The sequence below is a fragment of the Tribolium castaneum genome, chromosome 7 (assembly GCF_031307605.1).
Source record: "Tribolium castaneum strain GA2 chromosome 7, icTriCast1.1, whole genome shotgun sequence".
Lineage (NCBI taxonomy): Eukaryota > Metazoa > Arthropoda > Insecta > Coleoptera > Tenebrionidae > Tribolium > Tribolium castaneum.
In genome coordinates, this window is record NC_087400.1 from 8,739,356 (window position 1) to 8,765,927 (window position 26,572).

A 26,572-nucleotide genomic window follows, 5' to 3' on the forward strand; every position below is an offset into this window, starting at 1 on the left:
AATTTCCGGCTGAAAACGACACAGTAACCTCTCAAAAAAAAATTGGCAACAATGTGTAAAATTGAATTTTTGTTTCAGGACCAGTATGACAATTTGTCGATTCATACAATGAAAGGGATCGATTTTTTGGAAAAATACGGTCATTTCGTCAAAGACAGGGCGGCCATAGAGTACGAATATGCGGCGAAATTGAGGTAAGAATTTAGCATTGACCGCCTAAATTCCGGATTTAAGGTCAGGGTGGGATAGTTCCGGAATGGAAAGAAAATCGTTTTTTGGGTGGTGTACGCGTTTCAGTGCTTAATTTTGTGCTACTTTGATATATTTATATCGAACGGGCTATTTTTGGACAGGACCGGTAGTGGAAAGCCGTTCGTGGGGCACCCGAGGGAAATTTCGCGGCATGAATGGTTTAAAAATAAACATACTCGAATTTTTTATCTAAAGGGGTTAAAATAAAATATTGCCAGTTTATACAGGCGTTTCGAAAGTAATTAAAAGAACAAACTTTTTTCGGCGTTATCATTTTTTATTTATTTTTTTTAATGTCGGAGGTTGAATTTTTTTAAAGTTTTAAATATTTGGGCAAGAATTGAATGTTAAAGACAAATTATGCAAACTTTTTAATGTATTAAATACTTTGAACCGAGTTATTATTACCTCTAAATGTTGAAAAGTAATAACTTTTTCTTTCTAAGCTTTAGATACTAATCCCCTGCCTCACCTAAAATTATTTTCCAATATCCAGGCTGTTCCGGAAATGAGCTACAATACAAACTTTCGTTTTTTTAATGAAGCACGTTACAATTTTTTGCATTTTTAGATGTAGCTCTTAAAACTAATGATTTTGACCAAATTTCATTTTTCGTCTACTGAAACAATATTTAATAATCTTTAGTGATTTTTTTAATGTTTAAAGTTAAATATCTTTTAAGTAATCAGCAAGAGACACTTAACTGTTACTGTTTTTAGATAGACAACTTAAAAGTCTTCTCTTTGCAAAAATGAAAAATAGGGTTCGTTAAAAATTTTTAAGTTATTTAACTTTTAACAAACCTCCTAATTTTTTTAATTTCTTGATCGAAGTGAGCTAAGAAAAAATATATTCTTAAAGTTTGAACATTTTATTTTAAAGTGGTGAAAGTCCCATTTTTGTAGATGTCATAATTTTTGAGTAATACATTTTTAAAATGAGCGTGTTTTCGTTAAAAAAATTAAATACTTCAAAAACCAACCAAATCGACCAATAAAAGTTTAAGTCAAAATTATTAGTTTTAAAAGCTACATCAAAAATGCAAAGAAATATTGGTGTTCTATTAAAAAACATAAGTTTGTAGTATAGCTCTCATCCTGCATATTGGAAAATAATTTTGGGTGCGGCAGAGGGTTATTAGTATCTACGGCTTAGGAAAATAAAATTATTACTTTTCCAATATTTAGTGGAATAATTAAAGTGAATAACGGACTTTACGTATTAGCTGGGACAGCCTTTATTCACAAAATAATTTTTTTATGCTGTACAGTCTTCATTTTTTCAAGAAAACTAAGATTTTCTGGTGTAGTTTTTAGCACAATTTGTTAAAAAACGCCACTTCTAGTCTATTTTCTACGCAAAAAGTCGTAGTTAGTTCTAAAGTGTGCATTTTTCTTTTGACAAATCACTTCTAAATCGTCGAACAATCTCCTAAATTACAAGTTAAAATTAAACATCTGAACTTCAAGACATTAAATTAAATTTACACAGTGAGCAAAATCTCATGCATAAATCTGACTTAACCTATTTTTAAAAAGCTTTTTTTTGTTATTGGTACAACTTTTTCCTTGTTATAATTTTGGTAGAACTGTTTATAAAGATCTGTTTTATTGAGATGTCTTGTTACAACTTATATGTCTCAGTTGTATTTTAAACAATTTTTGAAAATTGTGGTAAATGTTATATTTGGCATATAATCTTCTTACAGACTCTAATACTATTTGTTCACACACTTCTGATTGAACTTCTAGTCATAGTAGCAATAATAACAAAGGGAAGAAGTTCATCCTCACACGCAAACCGACGTGAACTGATTCATAATAAAATATTTTTTATTTAGTTTTTGTTAAATTTTTAACAAAATACATATATTTATTCGTAATTTCAATCAATGCAAACAATTTGCAAGTAATTTTTACCAAAAAAATCTTTACTATCGAATTTATCGAAAACACCAAAATGTTTTCCAACAGACGAGAAAGCTTTTCTCGTTTCTTGAAGTGTCAATTTTTATCTACAACGAACTTCATAAAAGTAAACTTCTACTTGTACAATTATTTAAAAAAAATGTAATAATTTGCAGTCTCTATTAATTTTTTTTTTTAATTTGTGTTAGCACATTTTTATGGTTTGTAATAACATTAAATTTACGGTAGAATTTATGTTGAGAAACTTCTGTTTGTTATAATTTTTATAGGGAAATAGCTATTTCAATATACAGAGTGATTCTTTTAGGGCCTATATTAGAAACTTTTTAGCTTGTATTAAAACTAGAGCTTTAAAATTTTGTATACGGACCAAATCGATCAATCTGAGTTTAACTAAATTATTATCAAAATGACTGAGCTTCCGGAACTATGAGAATTGACAATTTTTTTGTTAAAATTTTCATTTGCAAGGGTTTATTTAAAATACCACAGCCCTTGAACCGTTTGCGATAAGTGAATAAATAAATAATAATATTAACTAAGGTTTCAGAGAGCCTTCTAGAATTTTTAAAATTGTCAACTGTCGAAATTCAAGGCTAGTATGATTTTTTTCTAAACGGTTATCAAAAATCGGCTATAACTCAGTTTTTTCAAATGGATCGATCTTATTTTCTTAACGGCAATCGAGAGAACAATATTTATGGACATTTTTATCAACACGTCCTATACCTATCTCTTACAGTTTTTGAAAAAAATCACAAAAAACGGATTTTACTTTGTAATTTTTATAGTTAATCAAGTAGACGTTGCAAAATGGTCAACAATTGTCAAACTTCAACGTTTTATTTAGTTTTTAGCTGGTTCATTATTGAATAAACAGTAGAACAATAATATTTAATTATGGTTTATTATAACTTAGTGAATTGTGTAAAGTAACTTAATCAGTTTACCATCGAATTTTGAACTTCTTGAGTGAAAATGGTGGATAAATCTTAACATATCTTTTAATCAGTTGCACAATTTTGTGGTATTTTTCAAAAGTTTACTTGATAAAAAATGAAAATAATGAGTTAGAATTCTGTTTTTTGCGATTATGTCAAAAACTGTAAGAGATAGGTATAGAAGATGTTAATAAAGTTCTGCATAAAATTTGATGTTTTTTTGTTTGCCATTGAAAAAATAGGGTAATTCCATTTGGAAAAACTTTGTTATAATAATTTTTTAATCATCATTTTCAAAATATCATAGTAGCATTGCAATTTGACAGTTGACAATCTAAAAAATTTCAGAAAATCCTTTGAGGGAACTCCTGCAAATGAAAAATTTAACAAAAAAATTGACATATTTCAAAAACTATGACAGATAAATTCTCAAAACTAGGGTACATTTTACTCAGTTCCAAAATACGAATTCAAGAATGCAATGAAAGTAGGTGATTGCCATTTAAAATTTCAAAGTTAATAATTTATTATAAATTTATCTCTCGTTGTTCCGGAAGTTCAGTCGTCTTGAAAATAATTTAGATCAACTCAGAATAATATATAAAATTTCAAAGGTCTATTTATATATTAGTAAAGTAAAAAAGTTTGTAATATAGGCTCAAATAATTCAGCCTGTAATTGTTGGCTTTGTTTTGTGTAAAAAGCTAACTTATGAATTTTTTGCTTTGATTTACAACTATTTATTTAGCTACTTATATCATAAGTAAAGAGCGAATATATAATATCGTAATTCAAGAAGTTTATTTTTGGAGAAAATAATGTTTGTTGCTTTTTTTGATTCTGTCAATTTATCCTTGATGAAGTGAAGGTGAGATGTGAAACGTTGATGTTGTAGGAAACACGAGAGTAAATTTCTTATTTTTTAATTCCATTTTGTTTCTGCAGAATATGCTTTAAAAGACTGATTTTTTCTTTCTGTGGCACAGGTGGAAAACCCATTTATCCCTTGGTATTAGGGGGCAATGGAGCCATTTGAGATTTTATTAGGGTTGGGGTGCCGAACATATCGAGGGTTACACCCTACGATACACTTTTTCTTCGTGACATCCTTATCACTTGAATACAATTTTTTACTTGTCGTAATTTACCAATTTGGAAGTTTTTATCTGCAAACACGAATTCATAATGAACCTTCTTTGTCGTTACGACACCACATTGTTCCTTCGATTAATGTTAAAAAAGCTGAAACATTTCGCAAAAGTTGCTCCGCCGGATTTTAAAAGATCAGCGACCGTTTAGCGCCTACGTGTTTCTGCATAACATACCAAACACCAACCCAACGACCAAGTCACCAATGTATTGTCGACTTAAAACTTCACTTTTGTTCCATGGAAATGTCAAGCATGAGAATATCATTTTTCAAGGTTGCTTGTAATAATACTGAAATTGTGGTTTTTATAGACGGTGAAGAAGCAGAAAACAATGTACAGTGTACGAACAATAGCAGCGTTTTTTATTTTTCAATGTTGGTGGTTTTGTGAGGAAATTGGCGAATGAACTACCGGAAATTTCGGTAAAATTTGCATCGAGGAAATCAATATCAATATTGATAGAGACATCCTAGAACTATTCATTAGACGTAAATTATTCAGGAAATGTTTAAACAAACAACATTTTAATTGCTGGCTAATACCTACGCCTAATTATTTACCCGGAATGAATTAATTATTGTCAGTCTCTCATGTGAATATTTTAATGATTCATCATCAGATGCAGACGTTGAATAGTTTTGTCGTTTTTGGTGAATGTTTATTAACATCCCACAGGTTGGTGGAAATTGAACCACCTACTCGGATGTTTTTTGGTCACCTTTATTGAAAATGTGCCTATAGTTTGGATAAACCAGTGGGTTGAGGGTGAACGCTTTCTTAATTGAAAATTCTTAGCTTAGATAAAGGCAAAACAAAAGGAATACAGACACTGTTACACTTGTGGAAAAATAATGATTTATTCAACAAACTGACGACAGTGTTTGGTTAACGAGGTGTTGATTAATTAAAAAATGATACGGTGGCCTACATTGTGCTTTTATCTCTTCGCTGCTTGCTTAATTATTGTTTTAATTAAAAATGCGCATAGAGGTGGCATAATTATGCCTCGAAATTTCTTTTGGAACTGCGTTTACACGAGTATATTTTAATTGAGGGAAAAATGCCAAGTGGTGATTGTTGAACATGCCCTACCATAAGTTAGGGGAGATAATCTACAATTGTGTTGACATTTATGCATCAGAATAGAGGATTTTCAGGGGAGAGGTTTTATAGCTTTTTGATAAAGTGTTTTATCAGCTGGAAAGTGGGTTGTTTTATCAGTTCGTTTTAAATTTTTGGAAAACAAATACTTTGAATGTAAGTTGTAGGTAAATGAGGTTTTCAAGCGTTTGTGAATAGGTGATATCAGTTTTTGTTATTTTAGGAGCATGTATTAGCTGTTTCAAAACTATGAAAACGCCAACATTGGAGTTTTTCGAACTATTATTTTTAAATAAGATTAATAAGCGTCATAAAGTTAATCTGCAGTTAAATGCGTTATTAACTGATCACTTGGCCAAATTAAAAAAATTTGATTGGTCCATTCGCGTTCTTAACTTTAACAACAAATTAAATTTTAACAAATCTTTCTATAAACCGGGTCTAGATCTCTTATTGAATCTATAAATTACATTAGCTATTAATCTTTGGAAGTGCATGAATAATTTATGTTAACTAACTTTGGAGAAAATGCGACGTTGGCGTTTTTATAGTTTTGAAACACCTAATATGTTTTTTTAATCCAAAGTTCCATCTGTTGAAGAGGGGAAGAATGTAACTTTTTTGCTATTTAAAATAATACCATGCCGTTTTCATTATACGATAGATCGACTTTATTTAAAGTCCACAAACTAAAAACATTTTTATTATACACTGGGTGTTGTATACAGGGTGGAGAACTAAAGTTATATTTTTCTAAATAGAACATTCTATGTATTTTTGCATAATTAGATTCTATACAAAAATGTAACTGTAACTTTGTATAGGTTATTATAGGTCTATCTCTTCGTTTCGGAATTATTAAATTTTTCAATGTAAAAAAGACCAATTTTTTAAAAATCACTACGAAGTCGTCAATGAGTATTTTCCGCCAAACTTTTCACAGAAAAACTCAGAATACGTTGGAGTTTTAGCAAATAGTCGACTTTTACTTGAAACACTTGTGTACAGGGTGTGTCAAAACGCAAAAAGTTGAATAACTATTTTTTTCAAATGGAACACCATATACTTTTTTACAACGCATTGATAGCATTTTAGCATAAGCTTTCTAATGGCATAGGATTTGCCTAAAAAATTTAAAACATTTTTTGAGATTAAAAAAAAGTATTTTATAACGAGAAAATTTGCTATTTAGAATCTGATAAGTCAAATGGTAATTTAATTTTTGATATGTACTAATGTGAGTATTTACATCAGTAATTTAATTATTACTTGATACATAAATGAATTTTACTCATCAAGAATTAATAATGAAATAAATAAAAAAGAAAAAAAAATAACACTTTAAGAAATTTTGTAAATTTGCTATACAAATCGTATATCGTTAGAAAGCTTATAAAAAATGCTGCGTGTTTCAATTAAAAGTCAACAATTGCTAAAACTACATTGTATTCTGCATTTTTCTGTTGCAAATTTGCCGGAAAATGTTCATTGGCGACTTCGCAAAGATTTTTAAATAATAGGTCTTTTTTATAACGAAAAGTTGAATAATTCCGAAACGAAAAGAGATAGTCACATAATAGTTTATATAAAGTTTCATTATATTTTTGCGTAGAATCTAATTATGCAAAAATGTATAGAGTGTTCCCTTTAAAAAATATAACTTTGGTTTACCACCCTGCATATGACATCCTGTGTATAATAAAAATATTTTTAATTTGTGGACGTTAAATCGATTTATCGGATAATGAAAACGGAATGGTAATATTTCAAGTAACAAAAAAGTTATAGACCGATTAGGCACCCCCGGGGTCACTCTGTATATACGAAAAATCTACAAGGGCAAATAAATAAAAATTACTAAATCGAATAAGTTTCACATCAAGCACATTTTTAAGTTTAATTATTACTATCTTATTACATAAAGAACTGAGAATGATTTTCAGTGAAAAAAAAAGTAGAGTCGCTAAAAAGTATGATACACTTAAATATTTTCAAAACGGTTTAACAGAAAACCTTGAGATTTGGGGAACAGTAAAAAGTGTTTAAATTCTATCATCTGAGAGCTAACTTGTTTTTTTAAAATGGCACGAAGGGTCAAATTTAGTCATTTTTAAAAGAGCATTTTTTCTGAACTCAACGATGTAACATGATACCCACCTTTACTTTTATTAAAATTTTTTAATATTTAATATTTTAATATTTTTTATTAAAATTAAAAATGTAAAAAAATAAAAATTCAAAAATTTTCTGGAATTTTCTAAGTTAGCTTTGAAAATTCTGTTATCAGCGATATCCGTGACTTGTATATTAGCCAAAAATTAAACTTGTTTGCAATAATTAGTTTATTAATGGTACATTTAAGTAAAACTGAGCGAAAAAAAATATCATGTTGATTTATCATGGAGGCAGAAAGCCAAGAAGTTAGTGGGAATCAGTTTGAATATCGTTTGTAGCATAAAAATCAAGTATTCCGTGTTTAAAATTTCTTAATTAAAACGTGTTCTTTTTCAGTTAAAAGTATTATTTTAACAATTATTTTTAACTTTTACTTATTTTTTGGTTAATGAGCTAACGATAGATAAAGACAACATTTTCAAGGCCAACAAAATTTTACATTTTTCAAAATTTTCGATTTTTTTTTAAGTTTCGATTAAATTAAGGTCTGCATGTGTTATACCATAGAACTAAAAAAATGCTCTTCTCAAAAATATTAAATTTGACTCTTGTTGCTATTTAAAAAAAATCAAGTTAGCCTTGTATCCGAAGAACAAATGGAGGTAGAAATTTAATAAACATCTGAAACGATACAATTTATATACGAAATTTTAATAAGTTTTGATGAATAGTTTTTATAATATTTAACTGTATCCATGCTTTTTAGCGATCCTGTATAATAAAAATCAATAAAAGAAATAAATGTTCACTACTTTATTGAAAATGTGAGTTATTTTCCCATCGTTTCAAACACTGTACCTCGCCTGTATGTAGTTATTTCGTTTTTTAACTGTGTTTGTCCAGAAAAACATTAACTGATTGTAGTGAATGTACATTTTTTGCAAATAATTAGATATGTGTTATCGTAACTGATTGTAGAAATTTAATTAAAGAGAAATAGAGTACAGATGCGAGTAGCAGATACAAACAATAGAATTGCAGTTTCGTGCAGTCATAGACTTTAATAACTTCAGCCTTGCATTATCTGAAAAACACTCATCATTGAAATGTCTAGAACATGCTTTTTTTAATTTGAGAACAGAAATGAGGATTTCATCTCCGCTTTAGATCGTCTGATTAAACGAGCGACTGTCATTTTATTAGGAAAATGGTAGTCGTTAATCTCTAATGTATTATAATTTATTACAAATTAATCATTAAAGAGTCTAAAACACGCATCATGTAGCTCCTGTCTGTAATTATTTCCTTGACGTCGAGTCGTTTTTCCTGTTTGTTGGCTTAAACTGTTGATACATTTCTATTTGGTTTCGCTATTTTACGTATTTTTCACAATAAACAATGACTATTGAGCGAGTCGTCCAAATCTAGTCCAATGAAAATAATTTATACGAATATTGTTTGACTCACAGCATTGTGCATCCCTAGACAATAGAGTCTGGTCGCGATAAAGAGAACAATCGCTTTCCATTTCAACCAAGCTCGAAAGTTTCTCTGCTCATTTTTACTACTAATTAAAATTTTTTGTTACAGGAGATTAGTGAAGACGTACCAACCCAAGAAAAAGGATGAAGACGACTACCAGTAAGTAATTTTAATTGAAATCCGTTCACTTCCAATTAAATCCCTGGCTCGATTGATAGCAGGATGTGTAAATAATGTAGTACATATGACTTTTTTGAAACTTTCAAACGCCCGCATGATTATTTTTAACAGAGCTCTTGTTTGTTCACGAGAAATTCCAACAGTTAAGGTCAACATTTACGACCCTACTAAGCAGCATAATAAAATTTTTCATATGCTGGCATACGTAATTTTCCTTTCGCTTTTTAACGGTAACAGCTTATTTCATTTGAATTGTTCAATCAGAGAGAAAGTCGCTGATTTATTTGAGCAAAAGATGCAATGTGGTCTCATTTTTAGGTTTACGTCGTGTAAAGCGTTCAAGATGTTAATGAACGAAATCAATGACCTCGCTGGACAACACGAGGTCGTTGCCGAAAATCTTCAAGCCAATGTTATCAAGGAATTGAATGCGTTAGTCAAAGACATCAGGGAAGAACGAAAAGTAAGTAGAAAAATGAATGAAATTAGAGAGTGAGATTCACTCTTGTGCTAGTAAAATTGAAAAATACAGCTATTAATTTGAATTTTTGTTTAAATGATAGGTCTTACAATATGGCACATTCTAATTTGTGTACAGGGTGATGCACTTTGGATGTCCGAATAGGGGATCTCCGAAGCTAAGAGGTTTAGAGAAAAACGAGTGACACATTCTGGGGTTCTTTTTTGAGAAAATAATTTTGGTCAAAACCGCACCTTGCTATCGTCTTTTGTTTTTGACTTATAAACAAAAGTTGACATTTTAGCAAAATAAAAAATATTTCTTCTTTATTATAAAAGATACACATTATTTATAGGCACTTTTAAACAGAGAATTTAATAATGCTATCAGCGTTTTTTTTAATCATTCGTTTAGCTGTAATAACATAAAGTTGTATTTTTTAAAATAAGAATCATAGGCGGCAGTCATAATTTTGAAAAGCTTATTTTTTCCTGGTTTCATATGTCTATTTGTTTCATATTTTATTTTTAAATATTTACAAAAAACATAACATTTCGCTTTTTCTTTATAGTAGGCTATGAGAAAATTTTGGATTTTTAATTGAAACTATGAAAAATACATATATTACCTAACAAGTATTTATAATTTAATGATTTTTTAAACACTAATTAATAGAAAAACAGCATAATAAATTATCATTAGATCAAATTTTTGCGATTAATAGAAATTATTTGTTTTTAGAATTAAAATGGCAAGCTTACATTGTCATTCTATTTTCTAATTAAACACTAAATGTCGGAAAAAGAAGAATTAACTGCCTGTTAATAACATTTTATTTTACAAAAAAATGTCAATCCAAACACAAAAATTAAATCTCATCTGCGATAAGAAAAATTAATACATAACATTATCAACGTCACCTTCATTCACTTTCATCATAAAAAAGTGTCATCAAATGGTTTTTAGTTTTCTGCGAATTTTTTATGTAATTAAAATCTGCGACGATCGTATATTTGTTCAATTCAAAATAACTTGAACATAGCTTATTTTGATAATTTCACATTTTTTACTTTAATAACCGTTTACAAAATTTCTAGACTAGTTACACCATTATGTGAAATAATGTTTTCATGGCCAACTACTTTAAAATATTTTTAATATATTTTTTATCAAACTGTATTTAAATTGTTTTCAGTTCAGAAAATAATTAGTTTTTCGAAAATGTCATAGCCAACTATGATTCCTATTTACAAATACAATTTTATGTTATTAATTACAGCTAAACGAAAAGTTAAAAAAAATCGCTGATAACATTATTAAATTCTCTGTAAAAAATGTTTTTGTTTCAAATGTGTATCTTTTATAATATATTAAGGAAGTTATGAATTTTTTAAGATTTCGCTAAAATGTCATCTTTTGTTTATAAGTCGAAAATAAAAGACGATAGCGAGATGCGGTTTTGACCAAGATTATTTTCTCAAAAACTCGTTTTTATCTAAACCTCTTAGTTTCGGAGATCTCTTATTCGGACATTCAAAATGTACAGACTGCTTCAAAATAAAATATCCAACTAAGTTCTGTTTTTTTAAAAGGAAACCCCAAATTTTCGAAATCGTAACTAAATTGTCGATATAACACACCCAGTTTTATAGAGTTATCTGTCATAATTTTTGACTTACGTCAATTTATTTGTGAAAATAGGGTCGTGCAAAGACTCAGAAACTTCATAACCATTGAAGATAACTTAACCAACTTTTTTCAAATCAATTCCCTAAGCTTTAGCACATCTTCCTCAATGAAAGCGAACTCGGAATCGACATTCCATCGCCTACTACGATTTTCTGAAAATCACAAACTTCAAATGGTTTGTGAATTTTTTCAAATGCAAAACCCTGTATTTTATTGCATTATTGAATGGCATTTTTTTTATGAGTTTTCTGTCGATATAATGTTTGTGGGGTTTAATTTGTAAAATTTGTAATATTTTTGCAAAATAAAAAATATTCAATGTTTTTTCGGAAAAATAAAGGATCGAGTAGGCCGTTGTCATAAAATGTAACATTTCTATATCATTCTTTATAGAATATTTTTCAACAAATTGTAAATTGTAATAGAAACAGGAGTACATCGCAAGGAAACAATTTTAGCAGTCTTTATAAAAACATAGATAGAAACAATGTAAAACTTTTGAGAAAAGACTAGTTATAAAAAATGCCCAAATAGGTCACCATCGTGTTCCATACAAGCTGCTAGTCTTCTAGTAAATGAATTCTGAACTCTTTTACTTTTACATTGTTTTCTGTCCGTCATACTTTCCTGGTTTTATAAAGACTAATAAAATTGTTTTCTTTATCATGTACTTCAATTTCTGTTAGAATGTCTATTACAAAATTTGGTAAAAGATACTTTTTTCAAAATGGTAGGGGAATGATAAATTTTACCACAATGGCCTACTCAATTCTTTTTTTTTTTCGAAAAAACATCAATATTTCTTATTTCGCAAAAATTTTACGAATTTTACAAATTAGACCCAATATCGACAAAAATCACATAAAAAATACCATGCAATGATGCAATAAAATATAAAAAATCGGGTTAATTCTTTTTGTAGTTTGTCATTTTCATAAGATCGTAGTAGGTGATGGAATGTCGACTTCGGGTTCGTTTTCGGTACAAAAAATTCGCTAAAGCTTCGGAAATCCAGTGGAGAAAAGTTTGTTAAGTTAGCTTGAATGGTTTTGAAGTTACGAATTTTTTTGTGGGTCGATGTTCGACGCTGTTTTCACACATAAAATGATGTCAGTCAAAAACTATGACAGATAAGTCTAAGAAACTGGACGTGTTATATGGATAATTCGGTCACTATTTCAAAAATGAAGAAAAATTTGGTGTTTCCATTAAAAAAAAAACAGATCTTAGTTGGGTATTTTATTTTGGAACAGTCTGTAAGACCTATCGTTTAAAAAAAAACAAATTGATAGCTTGCATGGAAAAAAAGTTATGGAGCATGCACGCATCCTTGGGTCACCCTGTATGTGGGAAAAAATTACTCGTACTTTAAAATAATGTAAAAAATGAGATGAGGATGTCCAATTAATCGAAGTAAATGGAGGTTTTAATTAAATAATCAGTAGAGTGCAAAAACCTTTTACAACCGAAATTGTCGAAGGAAATACGCCAACATAGAGTGTAATTGTTGTGTAAATAGATAAGCAAGTGGGAGGACTTGGGCTTTTTATTTACATAATAATACCTACTTTTTTGTTAATTTAACTTTGACGGTTTTTTAACGATTTGTCTATTCCAGAAACAGCTGCAGGAGGGCAACCGCCTGACCCAAGCCTTACAGACCCAATTAGAAAATTTACAAAGATCGAAAAAAGCCTACGACAAGGCGTTTCGCGATAACGAGAAAGCTTTAGAAAATTTTCAAAAAGCAGACGCCGATTTGCATTTATCTCGAGCTGAGGTTTGTCGTTTCGCGTAATTTTGTTCACGTTTGATTGTTGTGTGATTTCAGGTTGAAAAACAACGTGCGAATTTAGCTTACAAAACTCAAGTTTGTGATACGACAAAAAATGAATACGCGATGCAGTTGCAAAGAACAAACGAATTACAACGACAGCACTTTAGATCTGGATTGCCGGAGGTTTTTCGGCAGTTGCAAGAGCTGGACGAGAAACGGATTAAAAATATTAAAAATTTTATACGTAGTTCTGTAGATATCGAACGTAATGTGTTTCCTATTATTAATAAATGTTTAGATGGTATTTTGAAAGCCGCGGACGTTATTAATGAAAAAGAGGTGAGTTTTGTGTTTTCGATTGATTTTGTTTGATTTTTCCTGTGTTTAGGACACGATACTTGTAATAGAAAAATACAAGTCAGGCTTTCTACCCCCGGAGGATATTCCGTTTGAAGATTTATCGAAAGGTGGTAGTGATTCGGGTAGTGCTAATAACATTAACAATATTCAAATTAGTGGTAAATTAAAAGATGGTGGTTACACAGTGAAAGGGACAATAACGGGGAAAGCGATGAAGAAACGTGCCGGGATTTTTCACATTTTTGGAAGCAAAGGGGTACGTTACCAATTTATTTTGAATTTTTCTCAAGTGCCTATTCAATATGCATGTGAAAAAAAATGTGTTCATGGAGGAGAAATTGGTCACTGGGTTATTTTTTTTCGTTAATCCTCGTTTATTTAAAAGGGTTTTCGTGTCAAACATTTTTCACGCTTGGCACTTTCAATCAGGGATTAACGTGTTTTTAAACGAACCACATGTCGGGTTTTTATTCACAGCGGAATTTTAATTTATGGAAATGAGTGAATGAAGACCATTGTTTTGTTTGTGTTCTATTTCACTGTGCTGTGTCACTGGCACAATGCGAAAGTGTACGATGTTTTTTTTCATTAAAAGTTTTTTTACAGTAAAAATAGTAAGTCAAAAATAAACACAAAAAATTAAAATTTATTTTTTTTAAACTGTATTTATTATTTTTTGTTTAACATTCCGTATTTTATTTGATGTGATTTTGAAAAATGAAGTTGCAAAAAACAGTCTTTCTAACTTACACATTTATTTTTGATCACTCGATAATAATAAATATGCGACCATAATTTTAATTTTTTTCGAGTTTTTCAGGGCAAGGTTGCGCATTTTTATACTGAACAATTATCTCAAAGAAAATTTGATGAGTTATTTTTAGTTTTTGAATTATTGAGGAAAATGAAATTTTTGTAATTGTCGTTTTTATTTTTTTAAGCTAAAACCGAAAGAACTAGACGTTTTTAAATGCTACATTTTTCAGGCACTTTTTACGTGAAATCTAAATCTCTTATTGCTTTTTTCAAGGCGTTCTTGATGTCAAATTACAACACTCAATTTTGGTTTTTTTCATTGACGCTATGTTTGACATTTGAGTTTTTAAAGGAAAAGTATTTTTGTTTCTGATTACAATAATGTATCACATGATAATTATGATTGAAACTTACATGCTGATTAAAATTAAGAAAAAACATTTTTGCAAAGAGTGCTTTGGAAACAACGTCGTAAATGTTGTTTAACAAACTAAAATTTGACAGTTCTATTAAATATGCGAGCAGAATTTTAACTTTGTCTGGTTTTGTATTTTGAAGAATAAAATTCTAGCTTATCAAGTCGTTTAGTTTTTAAATAAGTAATGTTGGCGGAAATGTCAGATCCAAATTCAGTTAAACCTCTAAAATCTAGTCTGTGTAAAAACAAAATTGTTGGCGTTTTTTTCAAAGCACTCTTTCCAAAAATTTTTTTTTCCATTTTGATTACCATCTAAGATTCAATCATACCATGTGATACAGCCTTGTAATCTGGAATAAAAACACTTCATGAGTGTTGTAACTTTAACATTAAGAAGGCCTTGGAAAATATGATGACAGATTTAGAATCCTTGTAAAAAAGTGTCTGAAGAACGTCCTAGTTAAAAACGTGTAGTTGAAAAAATAAAAACGAAAATTACAAATTTCCACTTTTCTTTCCAATTCTAAAACTAAAAATTAAAAATGATACATCAAATTTTCTTGCAGATAGATAATTCTTCAGCATAAAAGTGCGCAACTTTGCCCTAATTTCACCGACCTCGTATCTCTTATAATAACTGAGATTCCCATCTTTTGGAGTATTTAAGGGTTTAATAATTTTAAATTGCTTTCTTAATTATACAGGGGATGTCTCAGCGGGATGGTATGGTCGCCCTTATCTTTCAAAATTATATGGTGATCATAAAATTAGTCTATTGTCTAAAAGGTAACTTGAAAAGCAAATTTTTAAGCTGATTTTGAACTGCTACACATATTGTTCCAAGACGAAACTCAAAATAATTCGAGCCCGCACAAAGTAAATTTGTTTTATATTAAACCATGATTTAATTAATTTAATTAAGTTTGGGTTTGCAATAATTGGAGTGTTCAGTACAATTACGAAATAAGTCCATTTTGACGAATTTGAGTTACGAAGGTACGAACTTTGCTGGAATTTTGCAAATCTGTTTTATGTTAAAGTAGCATGGTTTTTAGGTAATGACTAAAGGACAATGTAAACTATATAATTACATAGTTAGAACATTGTAAAATTTTGTTTGAAAAATACATAAATAAAAGTTGGTATAAAATACCAATTGGAGAAAATTCGAAAAGTACAAAATTTATTTCTTTAATTTTATTAGGACTAAGACGTGGACTGTATTTTTTTCGAATTAGAAGCTCTTTAATTTTTAACCCGTTAAGATTTTGTTCATCCAATATTAATAATACCTTTTTTCATCTGTTTTTTTTTCTAAAATATTACTTGTTCATAACACAAAAATTGTGTTTTCTCTGAGCTCTAAATTTGAAAACAGATTATTTTTAATGTAAATAAACAAAATAAATATCTTCCTCAAGTCGGCGTTCTAGTGAACGGGACACTAGGGGTAGCAGCCCTTAAAGGTTTTATTTCTTTGTACTTCCCCTCCATCAACAAGTGGTCATAAATTAGTAAAACTTTTACAGTAGTTTCTAAGAGTGACGTAAATATTACATAATTTTTTAGTTGTTTTTAAATGGAAATACAAGAGCCAGAACCACTATTCTAACATTTTTGTTTAATAAAAACCACCCCTTTAAAAATATTGTCACCAAGTTCCCGTTGATGACAATATTCTCTTCAAATTTATGGAAAATACGTAAAATGAAATGTCAAATGTAAATTTATAATTTTTTATATTACTTTACATTTAAATTAATTTGTAGACTTGTAGAGAATAAACGATTAATGGACTTATCTCATTATTGCACTGAACAAATGTTTACACATTTTCGATGTTATAACGAAATTGTTTAATAACATCTAAATAAACCAGTTTATTGCAAAATCAATTATTGCATGTGAAAGAGAGGATTTTATTACATACGTTACAATATATTTTTTAAATGTCTAAAATTGGACTTATTTCGTAATAGCATACCCCAATTATTCTTCTTTGGAAACAGATACATATGCTTAAAATATTTAAATAAGTTTCTACAAAATTTATAGGTACAAACTTCTTGCAAAAAATTATCTTGAAGTGTAATGATATTTCAGAAATGAGCTACAGTAGAAACTATTTTTTTTAATGAAACTATATTTTATTGTGTAGTGTACAATTTTATTGGTCGATTTTTCTCATTTTTGAAATATAGTATATATTTTTCTAATTTTAATACAGTGGAACTCAGTTATGACGAACACTCAAGGAACCTCAGTATTTGTTCGTTATAACCGATCATTGGTTCTAACCGAACGTCATCTTACTTAGTAATTTTCAACTTAAATGAATTCGAAAGTTTGAAATAGATGTATAAAAGGAAATATTAATCTATTTTATCAAAAAAGATATGTACATAATACTTAAGTATACTTACATTAATATGGCAAATATTGTATTTATTTACTTATTTTTGTTTGTACTTAACATTTTAGCAGTTTATGTTGTATTATCACTTTTGGAATCTTTCTAATATCTCGGAAATGTTTATTGTTTATTGTTTTACATTATAACCGAGTCATAGACCTTTTTTTTGTCTAGACATTGGACGTTAGATGCAAGCGTCCGTTGTAAGCTAGCTTTGGTAAAATCGAACCAATTTGTTGTTATAATATTATAATAGGACTTTAAAACTGGACTTTGAATTGTGTTCTTTACATGTTATATCCGACCGTTCGTTATAACCGAGTTAAATGTAGGGGACACCGTGGTGGTATGTTGTTAAAATTTGTATGTATTTAAAAGGTTATCATTTGAAGGAAAAAAGCAAAATAAAAAATAAAAAAAGAAAATGAAAAAATGTTCCAAATTTACCGTTTTCAGAGTTTTTTAATATTATTATTTTATATTTGAGAAGTTGCATTTATATTTAGGTATTTGTTCTAAAAATTATGTTAATTGCTTGCTTTAATGGACTATTTAGGAATCTTTAATAAAAAGTGCTTACAATTGTTTGCGTTTTTTTTAACTGTTGATAAGAAACTGGTTCAAGTCGCTTATTAAATTTTGTCATTCCAAATAAATAAAGTAAACGGTTTGTAGAAGTGAGTCATTCGGTAAATGTTATTTTACAAACGAGAAAAATGAGATGTAATAACAGTTCGTAAAACCAAAGCGTTACTAAACAGATTTGTATTAATGTCCACAATAGCACCGGAAAATCTATATAATTGCTAATTGTCCGTTATTTTCCGCGTGAAATTGCATTTTTGTATCCATGAGCACATTTTTCTTTTCCAACTTTGCGCTTGATTCGATAAATTTGAGTAGGTACGAAACTTTTTCCCACTTAAATGCATTTTGTAACACTATTTTATTATTTCCTTCTATTTGGTGATGGTGACCTCGATGTGTGGGCTATTTGTTACCATTATATTGTTATAGTAAGTAATTTTCTTTATTACGAGCGTGCATGGGTGTTAAATATTACACAGTCGCATGTTGTTAAACTCAATGACACGAAAAATATCAAAACCACACTAAAATTTATTCGGTCATTACGATAAAAAACCTTGCTTTTTATTTAACTGCGCCGGCTTATTACGTCCTACACTTTTTAATTTCAAAGGGCATGTGCTAATGCTTTTATGTTTTCATGCGTACAGAAGCTTACAGAAGTCTGTATGGCCATCAAGGTATGTGCTTTTGCCTAATTCTTACATTAACCTAATTTTAAGTTACATTCTTGCATTAACACACTTCACACTAAATACTTAATTTTAATTAATGCGATGAGTAGTTTTTAGTTGCGCTGAAAAAGTGGAGCATTTATCATTTCAATTGAAATCGGCATTGTTTTTGTGATTTGAAGGGAAAGTTAGTTATTGGAGTGAAGAGTTGAGATTTTTATTGTTACATCACTGCGAATAAATGCTCCATTTCTGTTACACCGTGTAAAATATGTATTAGCTAATCGAACATTGAACAGAACGCTGCTATTTCGGACGGAAAGGAGGACCTAAGTGACCTGCCTCCAAACCAGCGGCGGAAAAAACTCATGCAAAAGGTCGAAGAGCTCAAAAGTAAGGTCGCGCAAGAAACTGCGGCCAAAGATGGGCTTATGAAAATGAAGGGAGTGTATGAGGCCAACCCTGCATTGGGCGATCCAATGACCATCGAAGGTAAAAAAAAATTCAAAAAAAGTAAATAATTGCCAATAGCCATTTTCTAAGTAAAATAATAATGAAAATGCCACAATATCTGGTAAAATAAAATTTAATAGTAAAATAAAATAATCGAAACGATAATAAAAGTGGTAATTGTGTTTTTACATAAGTTTGCTAAGAAAAAAAAATATACAGGCTGTCCGTTTTTCGACTCCACCTTGGTGATCTCATTTAAAGTTGGGCATTTTTATGCTGAACAATTATCTAAAATAAAATTTGATGTGTTATTTGAGTTATTAGAAAAAATCGGAAATTTGTAATTTTTGTAATTTGTATTTTTCAAAAGCGTTTTTATTCCTGATTACAACGATGTATCACATGACACGATCGAATTTTACATGCTGATCAAAATGGAGAAAAAACCATTTTTGCGAAGAGTGCTTTGGAAAAACGTCAACAATTTTGTTTTAAAACAATATAGATTTTTGAGGTTTAATTGAATTTGAATCTGGAAGGTTTACTTTTCCGCGAAGCTTACTTCTAACTAAACAAGAGAAATAAAAATTCTATTCGCATATTTATTAGTGCTGTCAAAATATAGTTTGTTAAACAACATTTTGACGTTTTTTCCAAAGCACTCTTTATAAAAACGCTTTTTTCTTAATTTTAGTTAGTAAGATTCGATCATATCATGTTATACATCATTGTAATCAGGAATAAAAAGACTTTTCAAAAATAGAAAGTATCAAATATGGCGTCCTTAAGAAAAATTAAAGTTTGAGTGTTGTTTGTAACTCTTACATAAAGAACTCCTTGGAAAAGGTAATGACAGATTAAGATTTGTTGTAAAAAAGTGCCTGCTTAATGTAATGTCCTACTTAAAAACGTTTAGTTCTTTTGGTTTTGACTTAAAAAAATAAATACGAAAATTAAAAAAAAATTTTTTTCAATAATTCGAAAACTAAAAATAAACTAAAAATGCACAACTTTGTCCTAATTTAACCAAATTTGTGTCTCTTATAATAACTGAGATCATCTCCATGGTGGAGCTCGAAAAACAGACACCATGTATTTTTTTTAAAACGCTATACAGGCTGGTCCATCCCAGCTCCCGTCTTCTGCAGCTCAATTATTTGCAAATTTGGAGTTTTTGTATTTTCTAGATATCATTTAAACTTTAGGACACATTTCAAGAATTTTCTTTTTATATTTTTGATTATACGGTGTCTCAAAAAAAGTATGACGTAATAATATTTTTTTTTTGGTACACGCTTCCTAAAATGGTTACTTTGTATGCAACACTTCTGCAAAATAGTTTTAGCAGACTTATCTCATTAAGAACTCGGCTCCTTTGTAGCCTCCTCCTTAATTCGATTCGTCCGCTATAATTCTATTTTGCGGACTTGTTACATAACTATTATAATAACATGCTATAATTTTTTAGTGCTCATTAGGATGCCTTTCTAGCTACTTACATGTCTGTAAAGTTTTTTTTAAATCAGTTAAAAGATTTGTGTTAATAAAAAATAACAAAAACCAAAAAAATCGGTTTTACTCCTTTAATTTCAAGATTTAATAAAAAGTAGAAACTGTGCTTTTTTATAAATTATAAGTACGTACGTGTTAACCGATTTATTAATTAAGATTGATTGATAAGAATTATTACAGGGTGTTTACAATTTATTTCCTTTTTTTTAATTTCAGAGTTTTTTATTTTGCCTATTTCAAATGGCAACCTCTGTTCATTTTTATATCATTCGATGCAGAATTAAAAAAGGAAAATTTTTTCTTATTACAATTTTTGACTCATTCAGAGTTATTTGTTAAAAACTTGTTTTGTCAACTATTTTACTGACAAATTTAATAAATAAAAGAAATCTTTCGTTGTAGATTCAAAACATTTTTTGTTATCACAACCCTATTACAAATATGTCGAATTGTGTTGGGAGTTTGTTAGGGTGGTAATTTGAAAAACGTTTGTTTTCTAATTCCCCATCGAATAGTATAAAAAGTGGTATAAAAGTAAACAGGCGTTGTCTTTATTTAACATGAACCTAGTAATAAAGTCATCAAAAAAGGACTGTTTCTACTTTTTATTAATTTTTAAAACTAGAGGTGTTACGTATGAAACCGATTTTTTTTGGTTTTTATTTTTTGTTTTGAAAAAAATACTTAAGGGACTTAGCTAGAAGAAAAAACTTAGTTATTTCAAAACTATAAAAACGCCAACGTCGCAATTAACCAAATTATTTTCTTTAATAAAATTGATGAAATTGTAAAATAGTTATTAACGGTTAGATCTCTGATTGAAAGTGTAAATTACATTAGATATTATTTTTTTGAAGTGCATGAATGATTTATAACAGCTAATTTAGAGAGAAAATGCAACGTGTTTTTATAGTTTGGAAACAGCTAATAACAAGCTAAGAAGCTATTAAAAATATTTATTATTTTGACATAATACTTTTTTGGGACACTCTGTACAATCGAGTATTTTTCTAAAATACGTCTCAGAGTATAAATAATGTCTACAAAATATTAGAAATACAACTTTACTAATAACAGTAATAACTGAGCTACAGAAGATGAGAGCTGTGCTGGACCATCCTGTATACACTTACAGTATTTGGTAATCCGAAGGCAATCATTGCAATTTATTAATGACGGGCTTTTTTGTAACTTATAAAGATATCATCGAAATAATAACGATTTTTGTTATAGAGGCAATTTTGTATCTGATTAACATTATTGATCGAATAATAACGAGGACGTTATTGCTTCAATCGCTAAAATAACGTTAGGCTTTCAATGCACAGATAACATAACGATTTGTCACCATCTATCGCAGAACTTTAAAAATTTGCCATCAAGTCCAACACTCTTGCAGTTATATCACAATAAAAAATGAAATAAAAAACGATAAGATGTTTTATTTAAAAAAAAAATCAGAAGTCTCAATCACATTGTTTAATAATAATAATAATAATAACAATAATAATAATAATAAATTTTTATATGTACTAATGTTATATAGAGTGTCTCAGCTAAAACTTTCGAGCTTAATATTTCAGTTATTTGTTAACGGATTGTTATAAAATTTAGAATGCACATATTTTAGGAGGTGGTCTTTCAATTAGGGGCAAAAAATGACTTCAAGTTAAAAAATGAAATTTTAAAACACATTTCTTTTATTTAAAATTAAGCCAAATTACCGTTGGATCATTAAAACCCGAAAAATAAATGTCCACACAAAAAATTAACCAAATCGCTCGCCTGATCCAAGAAAAAAATTAAATTTTGTTGTTGAAAACTTAATCCAAATTTTGATAGTAATTTGGACAGTCACCTTTTGAAACAATTTATGAAGCATTTCTATGCGGCATTTTGTGTACCACTGAAAAAAACTATCAAAAGTATGCGCTGTCAGAAAAGTAAAATTGTTTTAATTTGGTGAAATTATTTTAAAAACCAACAACAGTGGCTGAAATTTCTGTGTTGTTGAAAAAGGAATCAATGTTCGCTATGGAAAGTGTCGTTGGACTTTTTGTGAAATGTTATGTATGAAATTTAAAGTTCAAAGAATCGTCAATAATTTGAAGACACAAGAAGCGTACTTAAACTAGAGTCCTCGAGTGAGGACAAAACACGTCACTGGAAACGAAGCAATAGTTGGGGCTGTAACTCAAGCTTTTAAAGAGAATACAATCAGCAGTGTACGAAACATTTCCAAAGTCCTGAATGTTCAAGTGTCTAGAATTTTTCAGTTGTTGTTCAGTCTTTTAGTTCTTTTTGAAAGAATTAAAGCATCCAGTACCAAAAGTAAGTCAAAAATATTGTTTTTTAACTTTGTATGGGCGAGAGGTAATTGTGAAATGTCCCTTGCGTGACAGTTACGTTTCTGCGAGTAGGATTGACCAAAATTCAATGGTAGTGCTCATTTGTCTCATAGAGATCTACGATTTTGCATCTGTACCCACGTTTAACAGTTTGTTTCTCATTTTTCTCGCGTAACAGACGTCTTCCACGAACGAGTTTTTTCTGACAGGATTTTTCACTGACGATAATTTTTTTAATATAAGTCTTAAAAGGCTTAACATTTTAAAAAGGCATGTAAAAATTACGTTTTTAAGACTCGAGTTGTTGCATTAATTTGATTTTAATATTTATCTTCTAAAATATCTGTATTTTAAATTTCATAAAAATCCGTTGACAAATATCTGAGATATCAGGATCGAAAGTCTTAGGTAAGACACCTTGTATATGCTGTTTCAAAACTATAATTTAAAAACGTCAACGTCGCATTATTTTCTTTAACAAGATTGATGAAATTGTAAAATAGTTGTTAACGGTTAGATCTCTGATTGAAAGTGCAAATTACATTAGATATTATTTTTTTGATGTGAATGAATAATTTATAATAGCTAATTTTGAGAGAAAATGCGACGTTGGCGTTTTTATAGTTTTGAAACAGCTAATACACTACTATTACTGGGAAGTATAGTACATCTGCTGAAAATTCGCGTTCTTCTTCTGAACACATCACTTCTATCTAATTCAGGAACTCCTGACAGCCCTGAGACAATTATTATCCCAGTAAGTTGAAGAAGTCTGATAGATGTTCTAACATAGCGATTTTCGTTTAAATAACAATGTTAAAATAACTATCTAAGCAAAATAATTCGATTCAGGTCAGCTCAATGAGTGCAGCCACAGACTGGATAAGCTCCAAGGCGAATTGAAGAGGTATCAGAGTTATCTGGATGATGCTATCAAGGGAATCCAATCGGGTCAGAATAACTCTTTGACGAATTCGCCTCGATTGGTGAATGGGTCGAGACATCACCGAAATTCGGGAGGAAGTGCTGCCGAAGAGGAATCACTCAGCAGGTCTGCAAGTGACAGTAGCGTCACTAACCCTACTATCAATCATAATAAGCAGTCCGCACCGGGCACGCCTCAGCTTAATCATGGGTGGGTGTTGGTTAATAATCTGTATATAAGATAATATGCTTCAGCTTTTCTGCATTTATTTTACGAAATTAAACCCAGAAATTTTTAAATCTTGGCAAATTCACGTTGTATTGCGCAAAATTTGCAAGTTATATTCGAGCTACAAATAATGCGTCCGAGGCTAAGCCGAGGGATGCACTACTTTACAATATGTAACACGCAACTTTTGTTATTGCTTTTGCTTTTTTTTACGAGAACTTGTTTATAATGCAACTTTGCAATGATAAATCGATCAAATCTGTGATATTTGATTTTCCTTTTGTAGCAAGAACTTTGGTTGTTGTTAAAAGTAAAAAGTGTTGCTCCTGCAATGAAAATAAATGTTTGTTTCACAATATTTGCAAAACAAAGTATCTTAATATCTACGACTTATTTTTCTATAAATATATCTTGATGATGAAAAATGATAATAGAATTGCACACAATGAAATGTTTATTCCAAGCATGTCATATACAATTTCACGTCATTTTGTATATATTTTAACGAGAACTTCACTTTAGGAAATTAACAAAAAAAATCGCTCAATCAGTTACGATAATTAAGCCATTAGAACTCAAAATGGGGCCTATTTCATGTTTGTTATTTGTTATAAGACAAATCTTGTTAAGATGATTTTTTTTTATTAATATATAGATTTGATGAGTAACTTGCATTGTACTATTATTAATTTGTCTCATGGTGCTTGATTTAATGTAAATAGTGTTGAATTTTTTGGGTTCTTACAGTTTTAACTAACTTCTTCATAATCAATTCTGTCTGTTTATCTTCACTAAGGCTGAAAATACACTAGAAAATATTAACTTGTGAAAAAAAAAACTTCTATGACATTTTTAAAAAATAACAATAACAAGTAATAAAATTGCATAGAAATTTCCCATACATGTTTGCTTTTAAATTTAACTGCGTAACACTATGTGTATGGGATAAAATAATAAAGCATTTTTTATGCTAAGTTTTTACTTGTTTAGCGAATTTTATTTTAATGTGTTACTCTTAAAGTAATTTTCATTTCAATTTTAGATATTTGTAACTGACTTTTAATATGTTGAAAACTCAAGTCTTTAATTTTTTTCATTTTGTATTTTTTAAACGAAATATATGAATATTTTTACTAAAGCTGTTAGAAAACTATGATATTTTATCATGCGATTACATAATAACTATTATTATTCAAATATTAGTTGTAACTTAGATGAATAAATGCATTTTAATAATAATAACTAATAGCTCAAATTTTTTAATTTTAAAAATTATTTATTTGATGCATATGTGTAAATAATTGCTTATTTTGTTCTTTGCTGTGTTTTCTGTCATTGATTAAAATTTTCTGTGGAAATAGTCAAAATGAGCTCACCATTGAGCAATGATTTAATTATTATCTTGCAGATTTTTCCAAAATTGCTACTAGTCATTGTAAAAGATTTTTCTCTAAACCAATAATTTATAACAGCTAATTTTAAGAAAAAATGCGACGTTGGCGTTTTTGTAGTTTCGAAACAACTAATATCTTATTCTAGTTGTTGTTCCTAAACAACAATTGTAAATATGCGACGCGTTGAAAAAATCTTAGAAAAAATCTCAGTTCAAATTTCTTAGAAGGAGACCCTCTCAGGAATTTGTATTCTTTATTTTCTAATCTCTAATCGCCTATGTTACTGCTAATAATTTAGGAATGTATGAAAGGTTTCTTAAACCCTTCAAGATAACGTGATAATTATCTTCTGAAAAGCCGATTTTATATCTGGAATGGGATCCACTTTCTACAGGGTGCTCAAAAACTGGCGCACCAACTCAGTGGTACGTTGTTGAGAAGCATGTGTAGATCACGGGAAAAATCTTGAAAAAATTCCTAGTCATATTTTAAAGAATCTGGAGCTACAAACTTATTTTATTAACTTCTTCAGTTTTCATTATTTTTTAATGCTTTTATGTTTCACACTAAGCAATCGTTCCCTAACACAACGATGAATAACTATTTTTAAATTTCCCATCAGACTTTGGCAGTTTTTTTAATTTAAAAAAATTAAAATTCATCCAAAAAATCAGAATGTGTAGATGTGCCAACACTGGGAATTATTTCCTAGGAAACCGTTTCAAAAATAATTTATTTTTATTGTTGCTCAAATTCTATTGCGATTATGACTGTTAGACAACGTGCCACATATTTAAATTTCGTTATTTGTGAATAACTTTAATGCAAAGAATTTTTTTACTATTTTTACCTTTATATGTAAGCAATTCTTTACCACACTCCATTGAGTTGGTGCGCCGGTTTTTGAGCACCCGGTATATTATTCGTTTACAAAATTTAACTTTTCGACTGTTGCCGAAAATTTAAAATGTTGATTCTACACACTATTGGAACTTAATTTTCAAATCTGACATCCAAATTTAACTCAGCCCGAGTTTGAGAAGCGATTTTACAAAGATAACAAACACTTTCGTTTGCTTTTTGGTGGAATAACTAAGACTGAATAAATGATACAAAAATTGCATTTCGGTTTGGAACAGGTTGAAAATACGAGTATACTCTTGGACTTTCTTGGATTTCAAAAACTCAAAAAAAAAAATCTGAAGCAACAGTTTCATTGTGAATTAGTGTTTACTGATGTTTTTTCTTTAATATCAAAATTATTAAAAACTATCTTAATTTATTATTATGTAATACTAATCTAATATTGTTCAGTAATCGAACAAATCCCCCTGAAAATGTGAAAGTATTTGTTTGCATTTTTGTAACTGAAGTTATCAGCCCCTTTTTATAAAGTCACAGCACTAAATATTTTCAGGATTTCATG

The 26,572-nt window shown here is 29.3% G+C and overlaps 1 protein-coding gene across 7 annotated transcripts in view; it reads left to right on the forward strand.

The window, feature by feature from the left end:
* Cip4 (Cdc42-interacting protein 4) overlaps positions 1 to 26,572 on the forward strand; it is a 53,935-nt gene that overhangs the window by 22,890 nt on the left and 4,473 nt on the right. For 2 of the 7 annotated variants that reach the window (XM_064357931.1, XM_064357933.1), the window contains exons 2-10: positions 79 to 194; positions 9,080 to 9,130; positions 9,470 to 9,614; positions 12,919 to 13,080; positions 13,132 to 13,416; positions 13,466 to 13,693; positions 18,263 to 18,292; positions 18,586 to 18,778; positions 23,452 to 23,734. In XM_064357931.1, coding sequence (XP_064214001.1) covers positions 79 to 194; positions 9,080 to 9,130; positions 9,470 to 9,614; positions 12,919 to 13,080; positions 13,132 to 13,416; positions 13,466 to 13,693; positions 18,263 to 18,292; positions 18,586 to 18,778; positions 23,452 to 23,734 — 1,493 coding nt within the window. The remainder of the gene's footprint in view (positions 1 to 78; positions 195 to 9,079; positions 9,131 to 9,469; positions 9,615 to 12,918; positions 13,081 to 13,131; positions 13,417 to 13,465; positions 13,694 to 18,262; positions 18,293 to 18,585; positions 18,779 to 23,451; positions 23,735 to 26,572) is intronic. The other 5 variants (XM_064357936.1, XM_064357937.1, XM_064357932.1 and 2 more) reach the window with 4 other exon arrangements.